Source organism: Hippocampus comes, unplaced genomic scaffold, assembly GCF_001891065.2.
Source record: "Hippocampus comes isolate QL1 unplaced genomic scaffold, H_comes_QL1_v1.1 scaffold37, whole genome shotgun sequence".
Classification (NCBI taxonomy): domain Eukaryota; kingdom Metazoa; phylum Chordata; class Actinopteri; order Syngnathiformes; family Syngnathidae; genus Hippocampus; species Hippocampus comes.
The window spans coordinates 130,132-146,317 of NW_017805535.1; the positions used below are offsets into that span (position 1 = coordinate 130,132).

At 40.7% G+C, this 16,186-nt stretch overlaps 2 protein-coding genes across 4 annotated transcripts in view; both read left to right on the forward strand.

The window, feature by feature from the left end:
• Positions 1-7,960, forward strand: part of cfdp1 (craniofacial development protein 1) — a 21,182-nt gene extending 13,222 nt beyond the window's left edge. The window contains exons 3-8 of one of the 3 annotated variants that reach the window (XM_019878152.1): positions 1,337-1,544; positions 2,767-2,873; positions 3,013-3,138; positions 3,371-3,529; positions 6,300-6,424; positions 7,717-7,960. In XM_019878152.1, the coding sequence (XP_019733711.1) occupies positions 1,337-1,544; positions 2,767-2,873; positions 3,013-3,138; positions 3,371-3,529; positions 6,300-6,396 (697 nt within the window). In that variant the 3' untranslated portion in view covers positions 6,397-6,424; positions 7,717-7,960. Of the gene's footprint in view, positions 1-1,336; positions 1,545-2,766; positions 2,874-3,012; positions 3,139-3,370; positions 3,530-6,299; positions 6,784-7,716 lie in introns of those variants that run through there. The other 2 variants (XM_019878151.1, XM_019878150.1) reach the window with 2 other exon arrangements.
• A 2,633-nt stretch (positions 7,961-10,593) lies between these two features.
• Positions 10,594-16,186, forward strand: part of bcar1 (BCAR1 scaffold protein, Cas family member) — a 47,785-nt gene continuing 42,192 nt past the window's right edge. Inside the window, exon 1 of the mRNA XM_019878104.1 lies at positions 10,594-11,032. Coding sequence (XP_019733663.1) covers positions 11,021-11,032 — 12 coding nt within the window. The 5' untranslated portion in view covers positions 10,594-11,020. The remainder of the gene's footprint in view (positions 11,033-16,186) is intronic.

Consider the following 16,186-nt stretch of genomic DNA (forward strand, 5'->3'; position numbering starts at 1 on the left):
TATATATATATATATATATATATACACACACACACATATATATATATATATATATATATATATATATATATATAAACTGTACCACATTGGGAATGTCATTTTTTTAAAGAAATGCACTGATTTTTTTTTTAAATAAACAATAAGTGTAGATATGAAGGCAATAAGCCCACATACACAAACACGCATAAATAGATAGATCGATATTTATTACAAGGCTTGAAATCATAGTTTACATGTCAAAATGTTTCATCTTGCGCCTCCTTCAAACCCATTGAATAGCAAAATGGCAACCTTTAAAAGAAAGAAGAACCACTGAGATGGTCTCAAAATGCTTTGCTGGCCTCACATCACCTCCTGCGGGTAGTCAGATGTCGAAGGAATCTCTATTCTGTGCTATTTACGCAGAAGCAGCGACCCAGCAACAGCTTTTGCCGGCTACGAGTGTGTCTTAACATGTGGTGTCGCTCCTAAGTTAGTAATCATCGCCTTCGTGACGGTGAAAAAGCTACATTTCTGACAAGCATCATACTCACAAAGGGATGATGAAAAAGATGAAAAAAACCATGCTAAATGCTATGATAACCTAAAATTCACACAGCTGGCCCATTCAACACTGTTTTTTGTGTGATATATGTATATTTGTGTAAATGTGTGTATTACCGTATTGGCCCGAATATAAGACGGCCCTGATTATAAGACGACCCCCTCTTTTTCAAGACTCAAGTTTGAAAAAAGACTTTTTGAACACCAAATTAATTTTTATACAGAAAATAATTACAGTACATCTGAAACAAATGATGATAAAAATATATTGGAGAGAAAAAGCATGTTATTTTGCCTCATTCAAATCTTAATATCTGAACATTTAAATATGTAAACTAAAGTGCAGTCACATTCGTAAATGAATGGTTTCTGTTTTTTGAAATGTAAATGACATCATAACTTCTCCTCAGCTGCCGGTTAACCTGGCCGATCTTTTCTCCAGATTGTCACTTTTCTCCAGATTGTCGCTACGTTTCTCCATTTTCTGTTATCTCTTCTATTTTTTTCTTCTCTTTTCTTTCTTACCGCTATTTTTTATTTTTCTTCTTCGTGCTACCGCTCTTTTTATTTTTATTCTTCGTGACAGGGCTTCGCTTTGACCTGGGGAGTCAAGTTCAGCATTCGCTTCAATGATGTCTGGCGCCATCTAGCGTCGTGAATGGGTATAATGTCTAGACCCCGAATATAAGACGACCCCCACTTTTTCAGTCTTATTTCAATGCAAAAAACACAGTCTTATATTCGGGCCAATACGGTATATATTATAACAACTGATTTGTGTGATTCTCCACAGAAAGAGACCAAAACGTGTGGTTAAAGTAGACAAAGAGGAGAAGAATGGTGATGGTACCGAAGATGTGGAAAAACTGGCACAAGTACAGAATGATGAGAAAGGTGCACAAAAGAAACAATCCGATGACCTCTGGGCTCGTTTCTTGTCTGATGTTGCCCCCAGACCGAAAGCATCGATGGCTGGGTCACCATCTCACACCACACCGGAGGTAATTTAGGAATAATGCAATGTTTGACACCAGTGTATTGTTTGAAAATCAAATCATAAACTGAGCACGAATGAGAGTGCAACAGCCATATTCAATGCTGTGCAAGTCTCAAGCCAAGCAAGTCTCCTGACGCACCACCTCACAGAACTCCCTGAGGGAAACTGCCAATCATCTTCAGTTCCACATAACAAATGGAGGTTGGTTGAGCAAACTCCCATGCGCCCCATGAGGACCCTGCTGAGGGTATAGAGCTGGTCCACTGTCCCACCACCAGAATAAAAACCACATTACAATTATTTGACTTTCTGATAGTCCCGCCTCTTCAGCACCCCTGAATAGACCTTACCAGGTGGCTGAAAATTGTGATCCTCCTGTAGATGGAACATACCCTCATGTGCCCCCTCTTAACTCATTCACTCCCAAAGACGTTTTTAAACGTCTTTTCAGACTTGGTCCAGAATTGGCTGGTACTGGATGAATTAAACAGGGGACCCACCACCGCGGCCTGCCAATCCAGAAGCACTTTGCCTGACACCCATACCATGTTACAGCCATATGTCAACCAGGACGGCATCCAGAGCCTTTAGGAACGACGGGAAGATGCTTGACGGCATACCCCACCGCCGGAGTCCACCAACTGGTTTGAGGATTGCTGCTATAACAGGCACTGACCACCTTGCTACCGCAGCACCAGTCGGCTACTTCAGCAACGGAGACGCGGCACTGTCCCGTGCTTCCTCAGGGACATGATGGAAATTATCCCAAAGGTGGGAGATGAAACTCCTGATGACAGGGGACTCTGTCAGACGTTCCCAGCCGACCCTCTAAATCCATTCGCATATGCCTGGTAGGATCTTCCCCAACCATCTGAGCCAACTCACCACCAGGTGGTGATCCCTTGACAGCTCCACCCCTCTCTTCACTTGCGTGTCCAAGACATTGGCTGCAAGGCTGCTGACACAACCCTGAAGTCGATCTTAAAACTGTGTCCGAGGGTGTCCTGGTGCGAAGTGCGCATTTGGACAAGCTTGAGTTTTGAACATAATTTGTGATGAGCGCAGTAGTTCATTAACAGACCACTGCTCGCATGCTGCTCTGTGCCTCTCACCGTGAGCAACTCTGGAGAGGAATTGGAACACGGTGTCTTTTGTGGAGGTCTATTTAGGGAACAGTAGTTTCACTTTACTTGATATTCTAACAATCTGTTGTTCTTCTTCTTCAGGCTAATCCTTCTGCTTCTAATGTTTGTATGAGAACTGAATCACAGGAATCGGATACAGCAAAAGTCACCATCGTGAAAGTTTTTGATTTCGCGGGAGAAGAAGTCAGGTACTATATGTCATTATCCCACCAAGGATGTTGTTTTTTTTTTTTATGTATATTCTGTCATGTACCGATCACAAACAGCTTGAAAACGTTATTTTCTGCCGCCTTTGATTTGCATATTCACTGTCTCTTGCTTTGTTAGAGTCAATAAAGAAGTATCAGCAGACTCCAGAGAAGCAAAGATCCATTTCAAGAGCCAGTGTACACAAGAGAAGACAGGCGAAGAAAGTCCCACATCTTCCAACCAATCAAGCTGTCCTGGCCCCAGGTATGATGAACCACACAATCAATTACAGTGGGGCAAAAAGTATTGGGACAGGCACCGATTGTGTGAGCAAAGTTGTCCCACTCAAAGGGATGAGAGAGCTCAGCTCGTGTATGAATGTTAACTTGGTCATCTCGCCATTCACGAAATTTGATACAGTCTAAGGATATTTACATATGCTGTATTAGTGATTTGATCAGCTGTCAAGTGAAACATCTCCATTTTGTGTTCGCAGTTCCAAACGCCCAGCAGGCATGTCCAGTTTACTGAGTCGTATTGGGGGAAAGAAACAAAAAATGAGCACGCTGGAGAAGTCAAAGATGGACTGGGATGCTTTTAAATATGAGGAGGGTATCACTGAGGAGCTGGCAATACACAACAGGGGAAGAGAAGGGTAAGAGATACTAATGATCTGTGTCGTCCCTCGTTTTTATTATCACCCTAACTGTGAAATAGATTGAAATCCCGCCTCCCTTATAATTTGTGTCTTTTGTGATTTATTAGTTGAATGTTGAAAAGGACTGTCATGCCATGTCTGCAGGGCTCGCAAATGTGACTGTTACACTTGCAAACGCTCCTGCTTTTTTCAATGTGTGCTGAGTAAAAATTTAATCCGATCGCCCAGCGCGAGTGCATGTTTTATTGCTCCTACCGGTACATATAGTGAAGGAGGTCCACCGCTGTGTCCGCCTGTCAGAATCAGAGATGAAAGTCCTCCGGATTTTCCCGGAATTCCGGGTTTTTCAAATTTTTATGAAAATTTCTCCGGAGAATTGAGGAAAATAAAATAAATAATAAAATTAATCCGGATATTAGTTGACAACATTGAACGAAGACGCGTTTGAGTTCGTTGTATTGCTTTCACGAGCGTAGCCATATTGAGGCACTAACACTAGTAACGGTAAAGAGATTTTTGTTTGTGTAATCACGACAGAAGACATGATGGCGTTTGACTAATGGTTTAGTAGAACGAATGGCAACTCCAACAACAGTAGCAAGCGTCATTTTGCCTCTTGGGTTATACCATCTCAACTAGAAGGTGAGGGATAGTCCCCAAACAATTTTCGTCTCTTTATAAACACACCTGCTAAACCCCAGTGGAACGAATAAAAGACGCCGTCAAGAAGACAGTTGTAGTAAAAAATATATTTGGCCAAAAAGGGAAAAACACAGATTGGCAGAAAATCGTGTCCGTCCGACTTCGAGTGTCGTCTCGGCTAACTTAGCTTAGCTGTTGTTATGTGTGACGTCATTTGCGTCGACGCTGATTGGTTAAAATCAAAAGACGCGCTTGCGTACATGTTCGCGCTGAAGCACGCACAGCAGAGAGCAGCGGACTATCTACTGCTGAGGCTCGCTTAGCTTGAGTGGTTATTTAATTTACACAGGAAAGATTGAACCTGACGCGGTCAACCTTCTGTGTGCATTCTGCAGAGATGAAAGTGGACTTTTCTGAAAATTCCGGAATGAATGAATGAATAAATAAATAAATAAATAAATAAAGGTGTATATGTGTGTGTGTGTGTGTATATATATATATATATATATATATACACACACACACACACATATACACCTTTATTTATTTATTTATTTATTTATTCATTCATTCATTCCGGAATTTTCAGAAAAGTCCACTTTCATCTCTGCAGAATGCACACAGAAGGTTGACCGCGTCAGGTTCAATCTTTCCTGTGTAAATTAAATAAAGAAATGTCGAAGTCTGGACATGTCCTTTGCCACGTTGACAACCATCGAACGTAACTAGCATGATCTGCTTTATAAAGGACGGCTTTCCATCCAGCACACTCCCATTCACTGAAGCGCTCACGACCCACTTCGCATTTGGGCAACGGAGGCTGCGTGTGCTTGTCTAGTTTTAGTCATATATGTCGAATTATTAGTACTGTTGGGTAGTACTGTTGAAAAACACAACATGTAAATGGATGGGTGGGTCTTGAAGAATTAACTTGTACTAACTTGTGATTGGGTGTCATAGTGGTCGACTAGTTAGCCTGTCCACCTCAGAGTGCAAAGGTGCATGGTTCGATTCCGGCTCCGGCCTTCCTGTGTGGACTTTTCATGTTTCGCCGTGCCTGCGTGGGTTTTCTCCGGTCTTCCGGTTTCCTCCCACATTCCAAAAATATGCATGGCAGGTTAATAGAATACTCTAAATTGTCCCGAAGTGTGAGCGTGTTTGTCTATGTGTGCCCTGCGATTGGCTGGCAACCAGTTCAGGGTGTCCCATGACGGCCCGTCAATGGCACCTTTTCATTGCATGGTGGACGCATCCCCTCGTTAATGATATTTTTTCAATACTGCTGCATGGCAAACCAGTCGATGATTATTTTTTGGCGCATGAAGGCCGCCGTTAATGAATGTTCCCGGGCCAAATTGTGGCCCCAGCATGACCCTCTGCTGGGCAATTAGGCTCAAAATTGTAACGCGATCTCAGTGGTTCATATTGTTCGATATGGATAAGTGTTGAGTTTTTATTTTAAAACTTTGCACAACTCAAAATAAGGACCCGGAGAAAAAAGGTTGAACTTAGTGATTTTATTTTAACATTTAATAGTTCAGCTTTCAGAGATCCAAGTCAACTATTAAAAAAGTCAAATAGACTGGTTGATATAGCCGTGGTGTCCAAACTAAGGCCCCGGGCGATTTGCGGCCCACCATCCACTTTTCAGCGGCCCATGGCACGACAAAAAAATAAATAGAACAACTAAAAACGACATTTGACATGGGCCCCAAGATTAGTTAAAAAAGATGAAAGTGGGCAGAGTGAGAAGAGAGTTTGTCAGAAAAATAGGTCCCATTATGACTAATTAATGTCTTTATACACTGCAGAACTTTTCTCCCCCCTCCTAAATTCCAATTCATTCCTTCATATTGAATATTTTTTTTCAAGTGCAAAGATCTTGTAAATATGTTCAATTCAAGCCTCTTGCATTTTTATTGCTGTGGCATCCATACTTTGCGACATTTGCATCTTTGCACACATTCAAACCGTGAATGACCTTCTATTTTAATGTTTTTTTTTTTTTTTTTTGGTCTCTTCTTATTTTCACACATCTCGGTACTTACTGTCCTTTCTTTGCGGATTTGTGAATGTAAAAGTTGGTCTCACACACCTTTTTTTTTATCCTATTTTCTCTGTCAAGGTATGTGGAACGGAAGAACTTCTTGGAGCGTGTTGATCACAGACAGTTTGAGATGGAGAAAGCAGTGCGTCTAAAAAACATGAAGTATTCCTCATAAAACGCGACTGTCATATTTCCTCGGTAAAGTGAGTTCCAATGCTTCTTTGTCTCAAGTATATTTCATTATTCGAATAATAATTGTCCGAGTTTGTAATAAATGTGATATCAAGGCCAAGTTTTTCTCTCTGTATTATAAACTTTACTCATTGAAGGTGACAGCCTTTTTTTGGCAGTGAACATAATCTGGTTTACAGCCATGGAAAACCGACGAGCAGAATTTCAGGTCAACCCTTCTGCTATTTTATGCTGTGATTAATTACCGGTATGTTTCTCGGTGATTATTTCTGTGTTTGAAATAACACTGACTATTTTATCCAACTTTAACTTCCTGTGTACCCTCCGCCTCCGACAATTGTGAATAAAGCAGCATGTGGGCTAAAAGGTCCTTTGTCTCTCATTGCCGAGTTGTTGTTTGGGCTAGTAAATGCAAAAATGTCGTTCTCATCGTTTATTAATTTATTGTGCATTCATATACCAATAGTTCATAGCATTTACATGAAACATACGGACGGTCCTCCATCCCTCCTGTTGACACTTTTGGAGTGCCTGTTACAAGAGAAAATAAATACATTCACAATTCAGTAAGCGACTTGCAGATCTCAACTGCGCATTCACGTTAAAAAAAAAAAACAATGGCTACCAAAAGAGTGGACATTGGAATTTTGTATGCTGGTCCAAAAATGTCTGCTCAATAAAGCTCACAGGAATTGTTTAATAGGCTTAAGCCTTAAGTAATAAAACGACAGGTGCACTTTGTGCCATGTTTAACTACTCTAATGGAATTTATAGGTTTGAATATTGGCGTAAAAAAAAAAAAAAACACCATTGCAAAGCTCCAACAAGTTCTAGCAAAGACGGAAAAAGAAATTCAGTTTGGAAACTTCCAACCGAAAAGAAACATCCAGACGCACATCAAAGATGGACTAATATTGTCAGTTTGACAAACGCATTTGTTTGGTCAGTATTTTGAACCCAAGGGAAGGACAAATGTAACAAATGTTCCCGATCGAATTTTGGTCCAAGCATGTCCGTGTGATGGGCCCAACAACCCCAGGGCTGAACAATATGGCTCAAAAGTGTAATTTTATATTGATCGATATGGTTAAGTATTGATTTTTTTTTTTTTAACTTTGTACAATTTAGAATAAAGACCTGGAGTAAAACAGTTCAATGTCGTGATTTTACGGAAATTAATAAAAGGTCAATCCAATTTTTAAAAATAAATGGGTCGATATAAAGATTAAATAAGCACATTTATTTCAAGCTCTAAGGACGCAACCCTTCCTGGCACACCCCCTCTTCCATCCTCTCCCCTCAGGCAGGAGGCTACTGAGCATCTGGAGCAGTACCACCAGGCGGAGGAACACCTTTTTTTCAGAAGGTGTTAGTTATACCGTTAATCTCTGTTAATCCTTTGATCACCGTGATAATCTGTGGGAGTAGTGAAATTACTTTGAGAAATAGACTTTGCGTCTTTATTTTTGATGGAAATATGCCAGCGTCGAAAAACAGGTTACATCCAGTATAAATGTGAAAGGTTGCACCGCATGTTCTACAATACATTTTACTGTCATGTCAATATGAAAACAATCCATGTTCTACAATACATTTTACTGTCATGTCAATATGAAAACAATCCGGAGACTTTGTGTGTGTGTGTGTGTGTGTGTGTGTGTGTGTGTGTGTGTGTGTGTGTGTGTGTGTTTACATTTAATCGTTTACAGCACAAAAGCAACATGGTGGAGGATTTGTTTTTAATATGTAGAAGAGTCATTTTGGCTTCTTGGCTCAGGGATTTCTTTTGCTAGGTTGCGACCGACATTTACAAAATATTCTTTCAACTCATTAACTATTTCTGCAATTTTATCAATGATAGTATTTTTATCTGTAATTCAGTGTTCTGGATCGTCTGTTTTTAGAGCTATTTGAATGTTTGAATTTTGTATTTTCTATATTTATTATGTGTTGCTTTTATTCTGCTCTAGTAATGCGTGATAAAGAGCTCTCTTGCTTGTTCTTATATTAACAAATTTATTTCAAAAGGTCTTATACTTTATTCAAGCATCTTTTGTTCTGCATTTTATTAATATTTAGAATGTTTTTTGTTTTTCATGCATTCTCTTTCCCTTTCGTCATCCATTATGAACAATGTTTATCATGTAGAGAGATTGTGGTCGACTGAAAATATTTGGGTCTTCATTTGCAAAGACTTCAGACCGGTTTTGGTTTTCTTGGTCCAATTTAAAAGCAGCAATGGAACATTTTGATCTTAGTCTTATTTCTGGTATGAGTTATTAGCTTTGTACTAAAGAGTTTGTACTTTTTATCTTAAGTGTAGGAGTTGAATAAGTACATGTACACGAGTATCTGTACTTCTATTCAAGGGCATCGTATTTGCACTTGCCACCACGATGTGACCTGTGTGACACTGAGACATTTTCTCTCCCAGACTTTTCTGTTATGTCGTCCTTTCAACTTGGCGATACATGTCACAACGCAACTGGGGCAATCGAGACACAGATTTTATTATATAATTTGTGGGGTTATGTTCAGGCCGCTTTAATTGTAAAGCATTACCTTTATGGCTTAGCAGCAGGTCAATGTAGTGCCCTGCTTCATGAGCAGACCCATAATAGTAAACACGAGTATGAGGAACAATAACAAGGGCTGCTTTAGCAAGCCATTTGGTTGTGGTCAATTGTTTTTTTTTTTTCTCTCCTCAAGCTCCAACTCTTTTGCCTTATGCAGCAAAAAATAAATATAGGTTTTGGAGTGGCCAAGTCCAAATCTGGACTCAGTAAACCCAAATGAGATGTAGGTATGACCATAAACCGGCAGTTTATGCTAGAAAAGCCTCCAACATGAACAAATTGAAACAAGCTCAACCTCACAATACACAATACAATTCAGCTGTGCAAATTGAAACCCACATTTTTCGATATGATTTTTGGAATTACATTCATTCCACAATCAATAGTAAGCAAGTGCATCATAATAATGAAACACATAAGGAACAATAACATAGGCTGCTTTGCTTAGCAAATGTTTTCATCTTGGTAAATCTCAATTCATTATTACATGGTCTTCAGTTAGTATCGGTCATTCACAAAAGTGATCAGCTTCACTTGAGTCAGAGACAAATTTTCTTGAAATGTCATGAGGAAAATAATACATTTTGCACTTATTCTGTATGCGCAGGCCAGAAATCATTCATTCATACATTCATTCATTTTCCGAACCGATTTATCCTCAGTAGGGTGGGGGGGGCTGGAGCCTATCCCAGCTGTCTTCGGGCAGTAGGCGGAGGACACCCTGAGCCGGTTGCCAGCCAATCGCAGGGCACACAGAAACGAGCAACCGTTTTTGGAGTGTTTTTGGAATGTGGGAGGAAACTAGAGGACCCGGAGAAAACCCACGCAAGCATGGGTTGAATATGCAAACTCCACACAGGAAGGCTGGAGCTGGAATTGAGCCCGGTACCTCTGCACTGTGAAGTCGACGTGCTAACCACTCAATTACCGGGCTGCCCCAGAAATCAAATATTTAAAATAACATACATTTAATGAAGATTGTAATCATGGATTGTTCATAAAATGTTATATTTAGCAATTTGTCAAGGGCTGAAAAAAAAAGCTACAGACAAATCTATCAAATTTTAAGAATTGACATGTCCCACTGCTGTTACCATTGGCAAGCAACATTTGAAACGCTGACTTGATTACCTGGCTTTGTGTAGATATGATCCATGGCAACCTAAAAGTTGCCGTTATGAAGGTTTTGTAAATTGTGTTTTTATACATGTGATAGCTGATCCACATTAAAGAAAAGCATGCACTATGTGGGTGACCTTCACTACGTTTCTCACTCTCTTCTTTTGCTTTGGTGCAACACGTCCCAAAACCATTGGGATGTTTTCTTTTTAACTTTTCCTAAATATGTCATCTTTATGTCTGCCATCGGGAGGTTAAAAAAAACAGGCGGAAACGGGTTTCCTGCCCTCGTTAATTTGTCAGTACGTTTTTTTTTTCACTGTCGGGAATGATCTTCCATTACATTTCATTTGGGCAGAATTTTTTTTAAAAAATTGGTGGACGATGACGTTTTTGTAACGGAGGCGAAAATGAATGTATTTTTTTTCCTTCCTTAAAAACTACAGTACAATATCCAAACGAAGTTGGGACAGCTCGACTGAACAGGAATGGGGCGGCCCCTTTAAGGTTTTTCCGTTTCGACGGTAAATATCGACAGTCACCGACAGATGTGGTGGTCTGCTCCACTTAACAAGCGTCTCGTGCGTATTATTGAGATGTGTCGGATTCTTTTTTAATTGAAAACGTTTCTGCATTTGTTCGTACACATACGTAAATGAACTAGGGCGAAATTGCTGACTTGCAGTAAAAGCACGGTTGTCATATTAAGATTTAATCAAGCATTTTTAGCGAGGCCGAAGGAGGCTCTTCGTTGGAGTAAATTATGATTAGAGGAAGAAGGACGAACTCTCCGGGAGCCGTGGATATACCCGTTTCCGATGAAAAAGACTTGAAGGAATCGCCCTGCTTGAAAAAGGCGTAAAGGAATCACTGTTCGTTTTACAGCCAGGATTAAGGACGTAAACCAGCAAAATGTCTGTCACCGTAAGTGTGTCAACTGTCGGTCTCAGTATCTAATGTTTTTCGCTATTGGTTTAATTTTGCAATTACGTTTCTATTACACAATGTAGGCTAACAAGACTGAACACGCTGTCATTACAATTGACATTCATCAGACCAGACCGCCGCCACAATTTTTTTTCGGAACCCCTTTGGTTTTATGCCCACATGTTGGGAATAACGAGCTTGCAGGCCAGCCATTCAGACAGCTACTGGTGTTTCAAGCGTGATTTTGAATTTGGATTTACTGTAGTTACATACTCTAGTCTCTGTCTTTACTGCTGGCATGTTGAATTCCCTTTATGGGATTTCACAAATGTAGTATGAAAATAGTATTATATTCATACAACAGCCTTGGTTGAACAAATCACGCAATCCATCTTTTAATATGATATACATCTTTTAACATTTTTGAATTCAGTATGTATATTATCTGAACCGCTTTATTCTCAGAAGGGTCGTGGGCGTGCTGGAACCCATCCCAGCAGACTTCAGGCAGTAGGCGGGGTACACCCTGAAGTGGTTGCCAGCTAATCGCAGGGCACCTACACACAAACAACCACTCACGCTCACAATCACACCAGGGGACAATATAGAGTGTTCAGTTAAGCTACCATGCATGTTTTTGGAATATGGGAGGAAACCAGAGTACCTGGAGAAAACCCACACAGGCACGAGGAGAACATGCAAACCCCACAAGAAAGGCTGGGGCCCAGAATTGAACCAATGACCTCTGCGCCGTGAGGCAGACTTGCTAACTAGTCGACTAATGTGCCACCGATATCAATCAATCCATCCATCCATCAGCTGAACCGCTTATCCTCACTAGGGTCGCAGGTGTGCTGGAGAGCAGCTGCAGAGGGGATACATTGACAAACAACCATTTACATTAACAATCACACCTAGGGACAATATAGAGTGTCCAGTTAACTTACCATGTATGTTTTTAGGATATGGGAGGAACACAATTATAATGATTGTTTTATTGAACATGACCTGATCAAACAATAATTAATAATTCCACCCACAGTGCAAGCTGTGTAAAGGGGTAAAAAGATACGATAAACTCATGATATTCATATTTGTGTGACTCTCACAAACAAGAATCTGAGATGAGGCCAGAGTGACGCCATCTTGCGTTGCCTCCTTTACTGACATTGTAACGGTTCTGAGGTGGTTCCGGAACAGAATTGGACTCTGGAAGCATGGACTCAGATGGGTTTGAACAAAAATAATTTATTATACAAAAATACACAAGACCGTCAAAGTACAACAAATGATGCTTGTTACAAAAACCAGGAAAACGAATCAAACCAAAAGGCACGGAATGTATAAATGTAAATAGCTTGTCGTAAACAGAGAAGAAAGAAGACAAACCGCAACAGATTAAAACCGAGACTGGATTTGCGCAGCAAAAATACTATCAAAATGCAAAAACGAGGCGAGTAACTCCATGACGTGAACCAAAAAGAATGTCTAGAGAAATCAACACTTGGAGACCAAGTCATGAGCAAGATGAGAAACAATCAGGTTGTCAACATGGCAGTCAAGGTATACTTGGCTGATCATGTTTTGAGACAGGTGCACCGCTGGAGGGAAACGCCCACCGCTCCAGCTGGAACTATGAAACAAAACGGAACAGAATCATGACAGACAGATTCTGTTATTTTTTTTCCGCTGAAACTACTCTTATCAGTGCTTTTTTGATGCCAGAATCCATGTATGGAGTAATTATTTCAGTATCGTGATCATGTACAATTTATTATTCTTTTTTTCCTTGATGGACTTTGATTTCAATTCATTGTTCATGTTTCAGGGCGGGACGGTGGTCGACCTCATGGTGCAGAGGTGCAGGGTTTAATTCCGGCTCTGGCCTTCCTGTGTGGATTTTGCATGTTCTCCCAGTGTCAGCGCAGGTTTTCTTCGGGTACTCCAGTTTTCGCCCACATTCCAAAAACGTTACAGGTCAATAGAACACTCAAAAGTGTAATTGTGAGCATGGATGGTTGTTCGTCAATGTGTACACTGTGATTGGCTGGCAATGAATTCAGGGTGTACCCCGCCGACTGCACGAAGACAGCCAGGATAGGCTCCAGCATGCCTGTGACCCATGTGAGGATAAGCGGATCGGAAAATGGATGGATGGATGGATGGATGTTCATGGTTCTGACAACATGATGCAAACAAATCTTTGAGTAGAACCCTGAGATATACCTTATGAGAGAACATTTATTATTTCATTCTTACTGATGAAATGTGCATATACCGTTTCTTCCAGACCTTTTGGTACAACCGTACACCACCAGCTGTGGCATTTTCGCTACTGAGGCAGAAAAGGACGTAAAACGTAGCAAATAAATCAATGTATTCAAGTTAGGTGAGCTTTGACAGTGGCATCATATATATGTATTTTGTTATATATTTAATGCGTACAACAAAAAGTGTGTTTTTTAAACTTCAAATACCTTCTTTAAGTTGAGCACAGTTGAATATGAAACCATCGCAGTACCTTTGTAAAAAATGAAGGATATATCCATTATACTATTCTATCTTGCAACCACTGGAGAGTTTGTGTGTCACAGCCAGAGAGCTGTGACACACAACTTTGAAGGCAAGAAAGAACTAGAGAGAAGAGAGGATGGGGCTCAGGGTTTTATTTGTTTTGACTGACACAGTTTAGAGCCATTGGTCAGATTGGTTCAGGGAAATTTCAGGACCCAACTGTAAGTGACGTGTTGGGTTACACACTCCTCCCACCTTTCCTCAGGCGAGAGGGAGGGCACCAGAAGGGGCAAGACGTAACAAACAACAGCCTCATTCTTGTTGTGTGAGATCACAGAGCAGCAGAATGTGTCGAGAACTGCTTGATACTCGAGGGCAAGATTGTACAAGAGAGGGGAAGAAATTTTACTGAGGAAGGGAGGGAGGACATAGAAAGATACGTGGACTGTGGAAGCTTGTGGGGAGGAGGAGACACGAGCTCATCAAATTGGTTGGAAATATATTTCACAAGGGCTCTGGGAACTGCAGCAAGGGAAAAATGAACTTTCTGGTGAGTATAGGTGTCAGGGTGTTATTGTAACATGATATCAATCTTTCAATATTTATTTCATTGAGTGTACTTGTCTCTCAATGCGGCGTGAATGACAGACAGTGCTTTGGCAGAACTTGCTAAATTACAGCTGAGCACAAACTTGGAAAAGTCAGTGAGACGCCGCTGTGGAGGAAAAGAATGTGAAAGGGGGCAAGAGGAAACAAATATTCTGTGTTGATTCCTATCTTTTCTTCACTCCCATGGGTGAGTGTTTGGATATACTGTAGCAGGGTTTGGGTTAAATGCACTTGGTACAGGAAATGTTCAATGCAGAGACAATTGATCACATTTACATGGCAAACGTGGATGTTGGTAGTCTGTCATTCTTCTTGTTCAATATTTCAAGTAGAGCAAAGGCATCCAAATTAAATGTGCACGTTCAAAGGCCAAAGATGCCACCACTGTCACTGCATGAACAAATAACTAATTGTTCAACATATTGCACTCAATGTAGCATTGTGTAATCCTTCCATTTTAAAAAGGTTACATTTTCAGGCGCAGATGCAACAAAAAGTCTTGTCTTCAGCCATGCTGGACATGAATGGATGTGCAGTACTCTTGCCTGTGCACATCCTGTTTCATACATTTTTTTTTTTTTTTGTAACGCACAGTAAATGTTCTATTGTCAACTTTAACACTATCCTAGTCTATTTGGTCTTGGTCTTGCTGCAGTGTCAAAAATAACCTGCAGTAGAAAATTAACACTAATCCTCAATATTTAATGTTAATGCTGGCCTGGCCGCACGGTGGTCGACAAGTTAGCATGTTGGCCTCACAGTGCAAAGGTGAAGGGTTTGATGCTGGCTCCGGCCTTCCTGTGTGGAGTTTGCATATTCTCCCCGTGGCTGTGTGGATTTTCTCCGAGTACTCTGGTTTCCTCCCATATTCCAAAACTCATGCATGGCAGGTTGATTGGGATAGGCATGAGCGTGATTGCGAAGGGTTGTTCGTCAATGTATGCCCTACGATTGGCTGGCAACCAGTTCAGGGTGTACCCCACCTACTGCCCGAAGAAATCTGGGATAGGCTGTAGCATGCCTGCGACCCCCGTGAGGATAAATGGATTAGAAAATGGATTGACGGATGACATTGGCAAGTTAATGCTGAAATTCAAGTGGACAGTGAATAGAGTCAAGTTTAACATCTGAGACTCACTGCTGTCATTAGTGGTGAAAATTGTTGCAATCTCAATTAGTGGGGCTGGCATCTTCACACTTCTGTATCTCGGAATATGCAATGATCTGAGAAATTCATAGGAAAGTTGATAAAAAAAGTGAAATGTTAATTGAGATAAATTTGCAGACAAGTTAATATTAATTCATCACAGAATAACTGGTTGGCATTTCCATTAAAAACATGCATATTACATACATGGCAATTTTCCGCGGATCCGCGGAAATCCGCCATTTTATTTCTTAAATTGATCATTTTTGTGAATCGTCTAAATCCGTTGAGAAAATTTTAGGGGCGGTCAGGTACCTTATCGTCGAGTTTTCGCGAGCTCTCCCGAACAGTCTCTCCGTTTTCCGTTTGTAAACAGCCCTGCGATTGGACGTGTATGAAAGCTTTAACTAATCAGATCACAGCTCGATTATATATACGGCCCAGGGATTGGTTAACTACAAGCGCTTGGACCAATCAAATTGCATGTAACATATTGTTTACCTGATTCATGGCGGCCTGTTCGTCTCGCAAATTCATTGTTCTGGGATCGTTTTGAGCGGAATTATGAACGTTTTGACGAAAGATCAGGAGTCTTCAATCCTAGAAATTGACTCAAATGTCAAGAATAAATTCCGATGGTACTGGCTTGACAGAAAAGTCACTGTAAAGGTTAAAATTGGTTCCAAGTTCGACGAAGTTACAGAAGCTCTTGGACAATTTTTGAAGAAACCAGACGCAGCAGGCAAAGATTATTGTGTGTACTGGAGTGACTTAATTAACTATGGCTCCCGTGGATGCGTGGCACTGACAGATCATGCAACAATAGTGAAAAAAACATGCCGACAAAATCGCCATTCGATGGAGCAATTATTCTTTGGGAT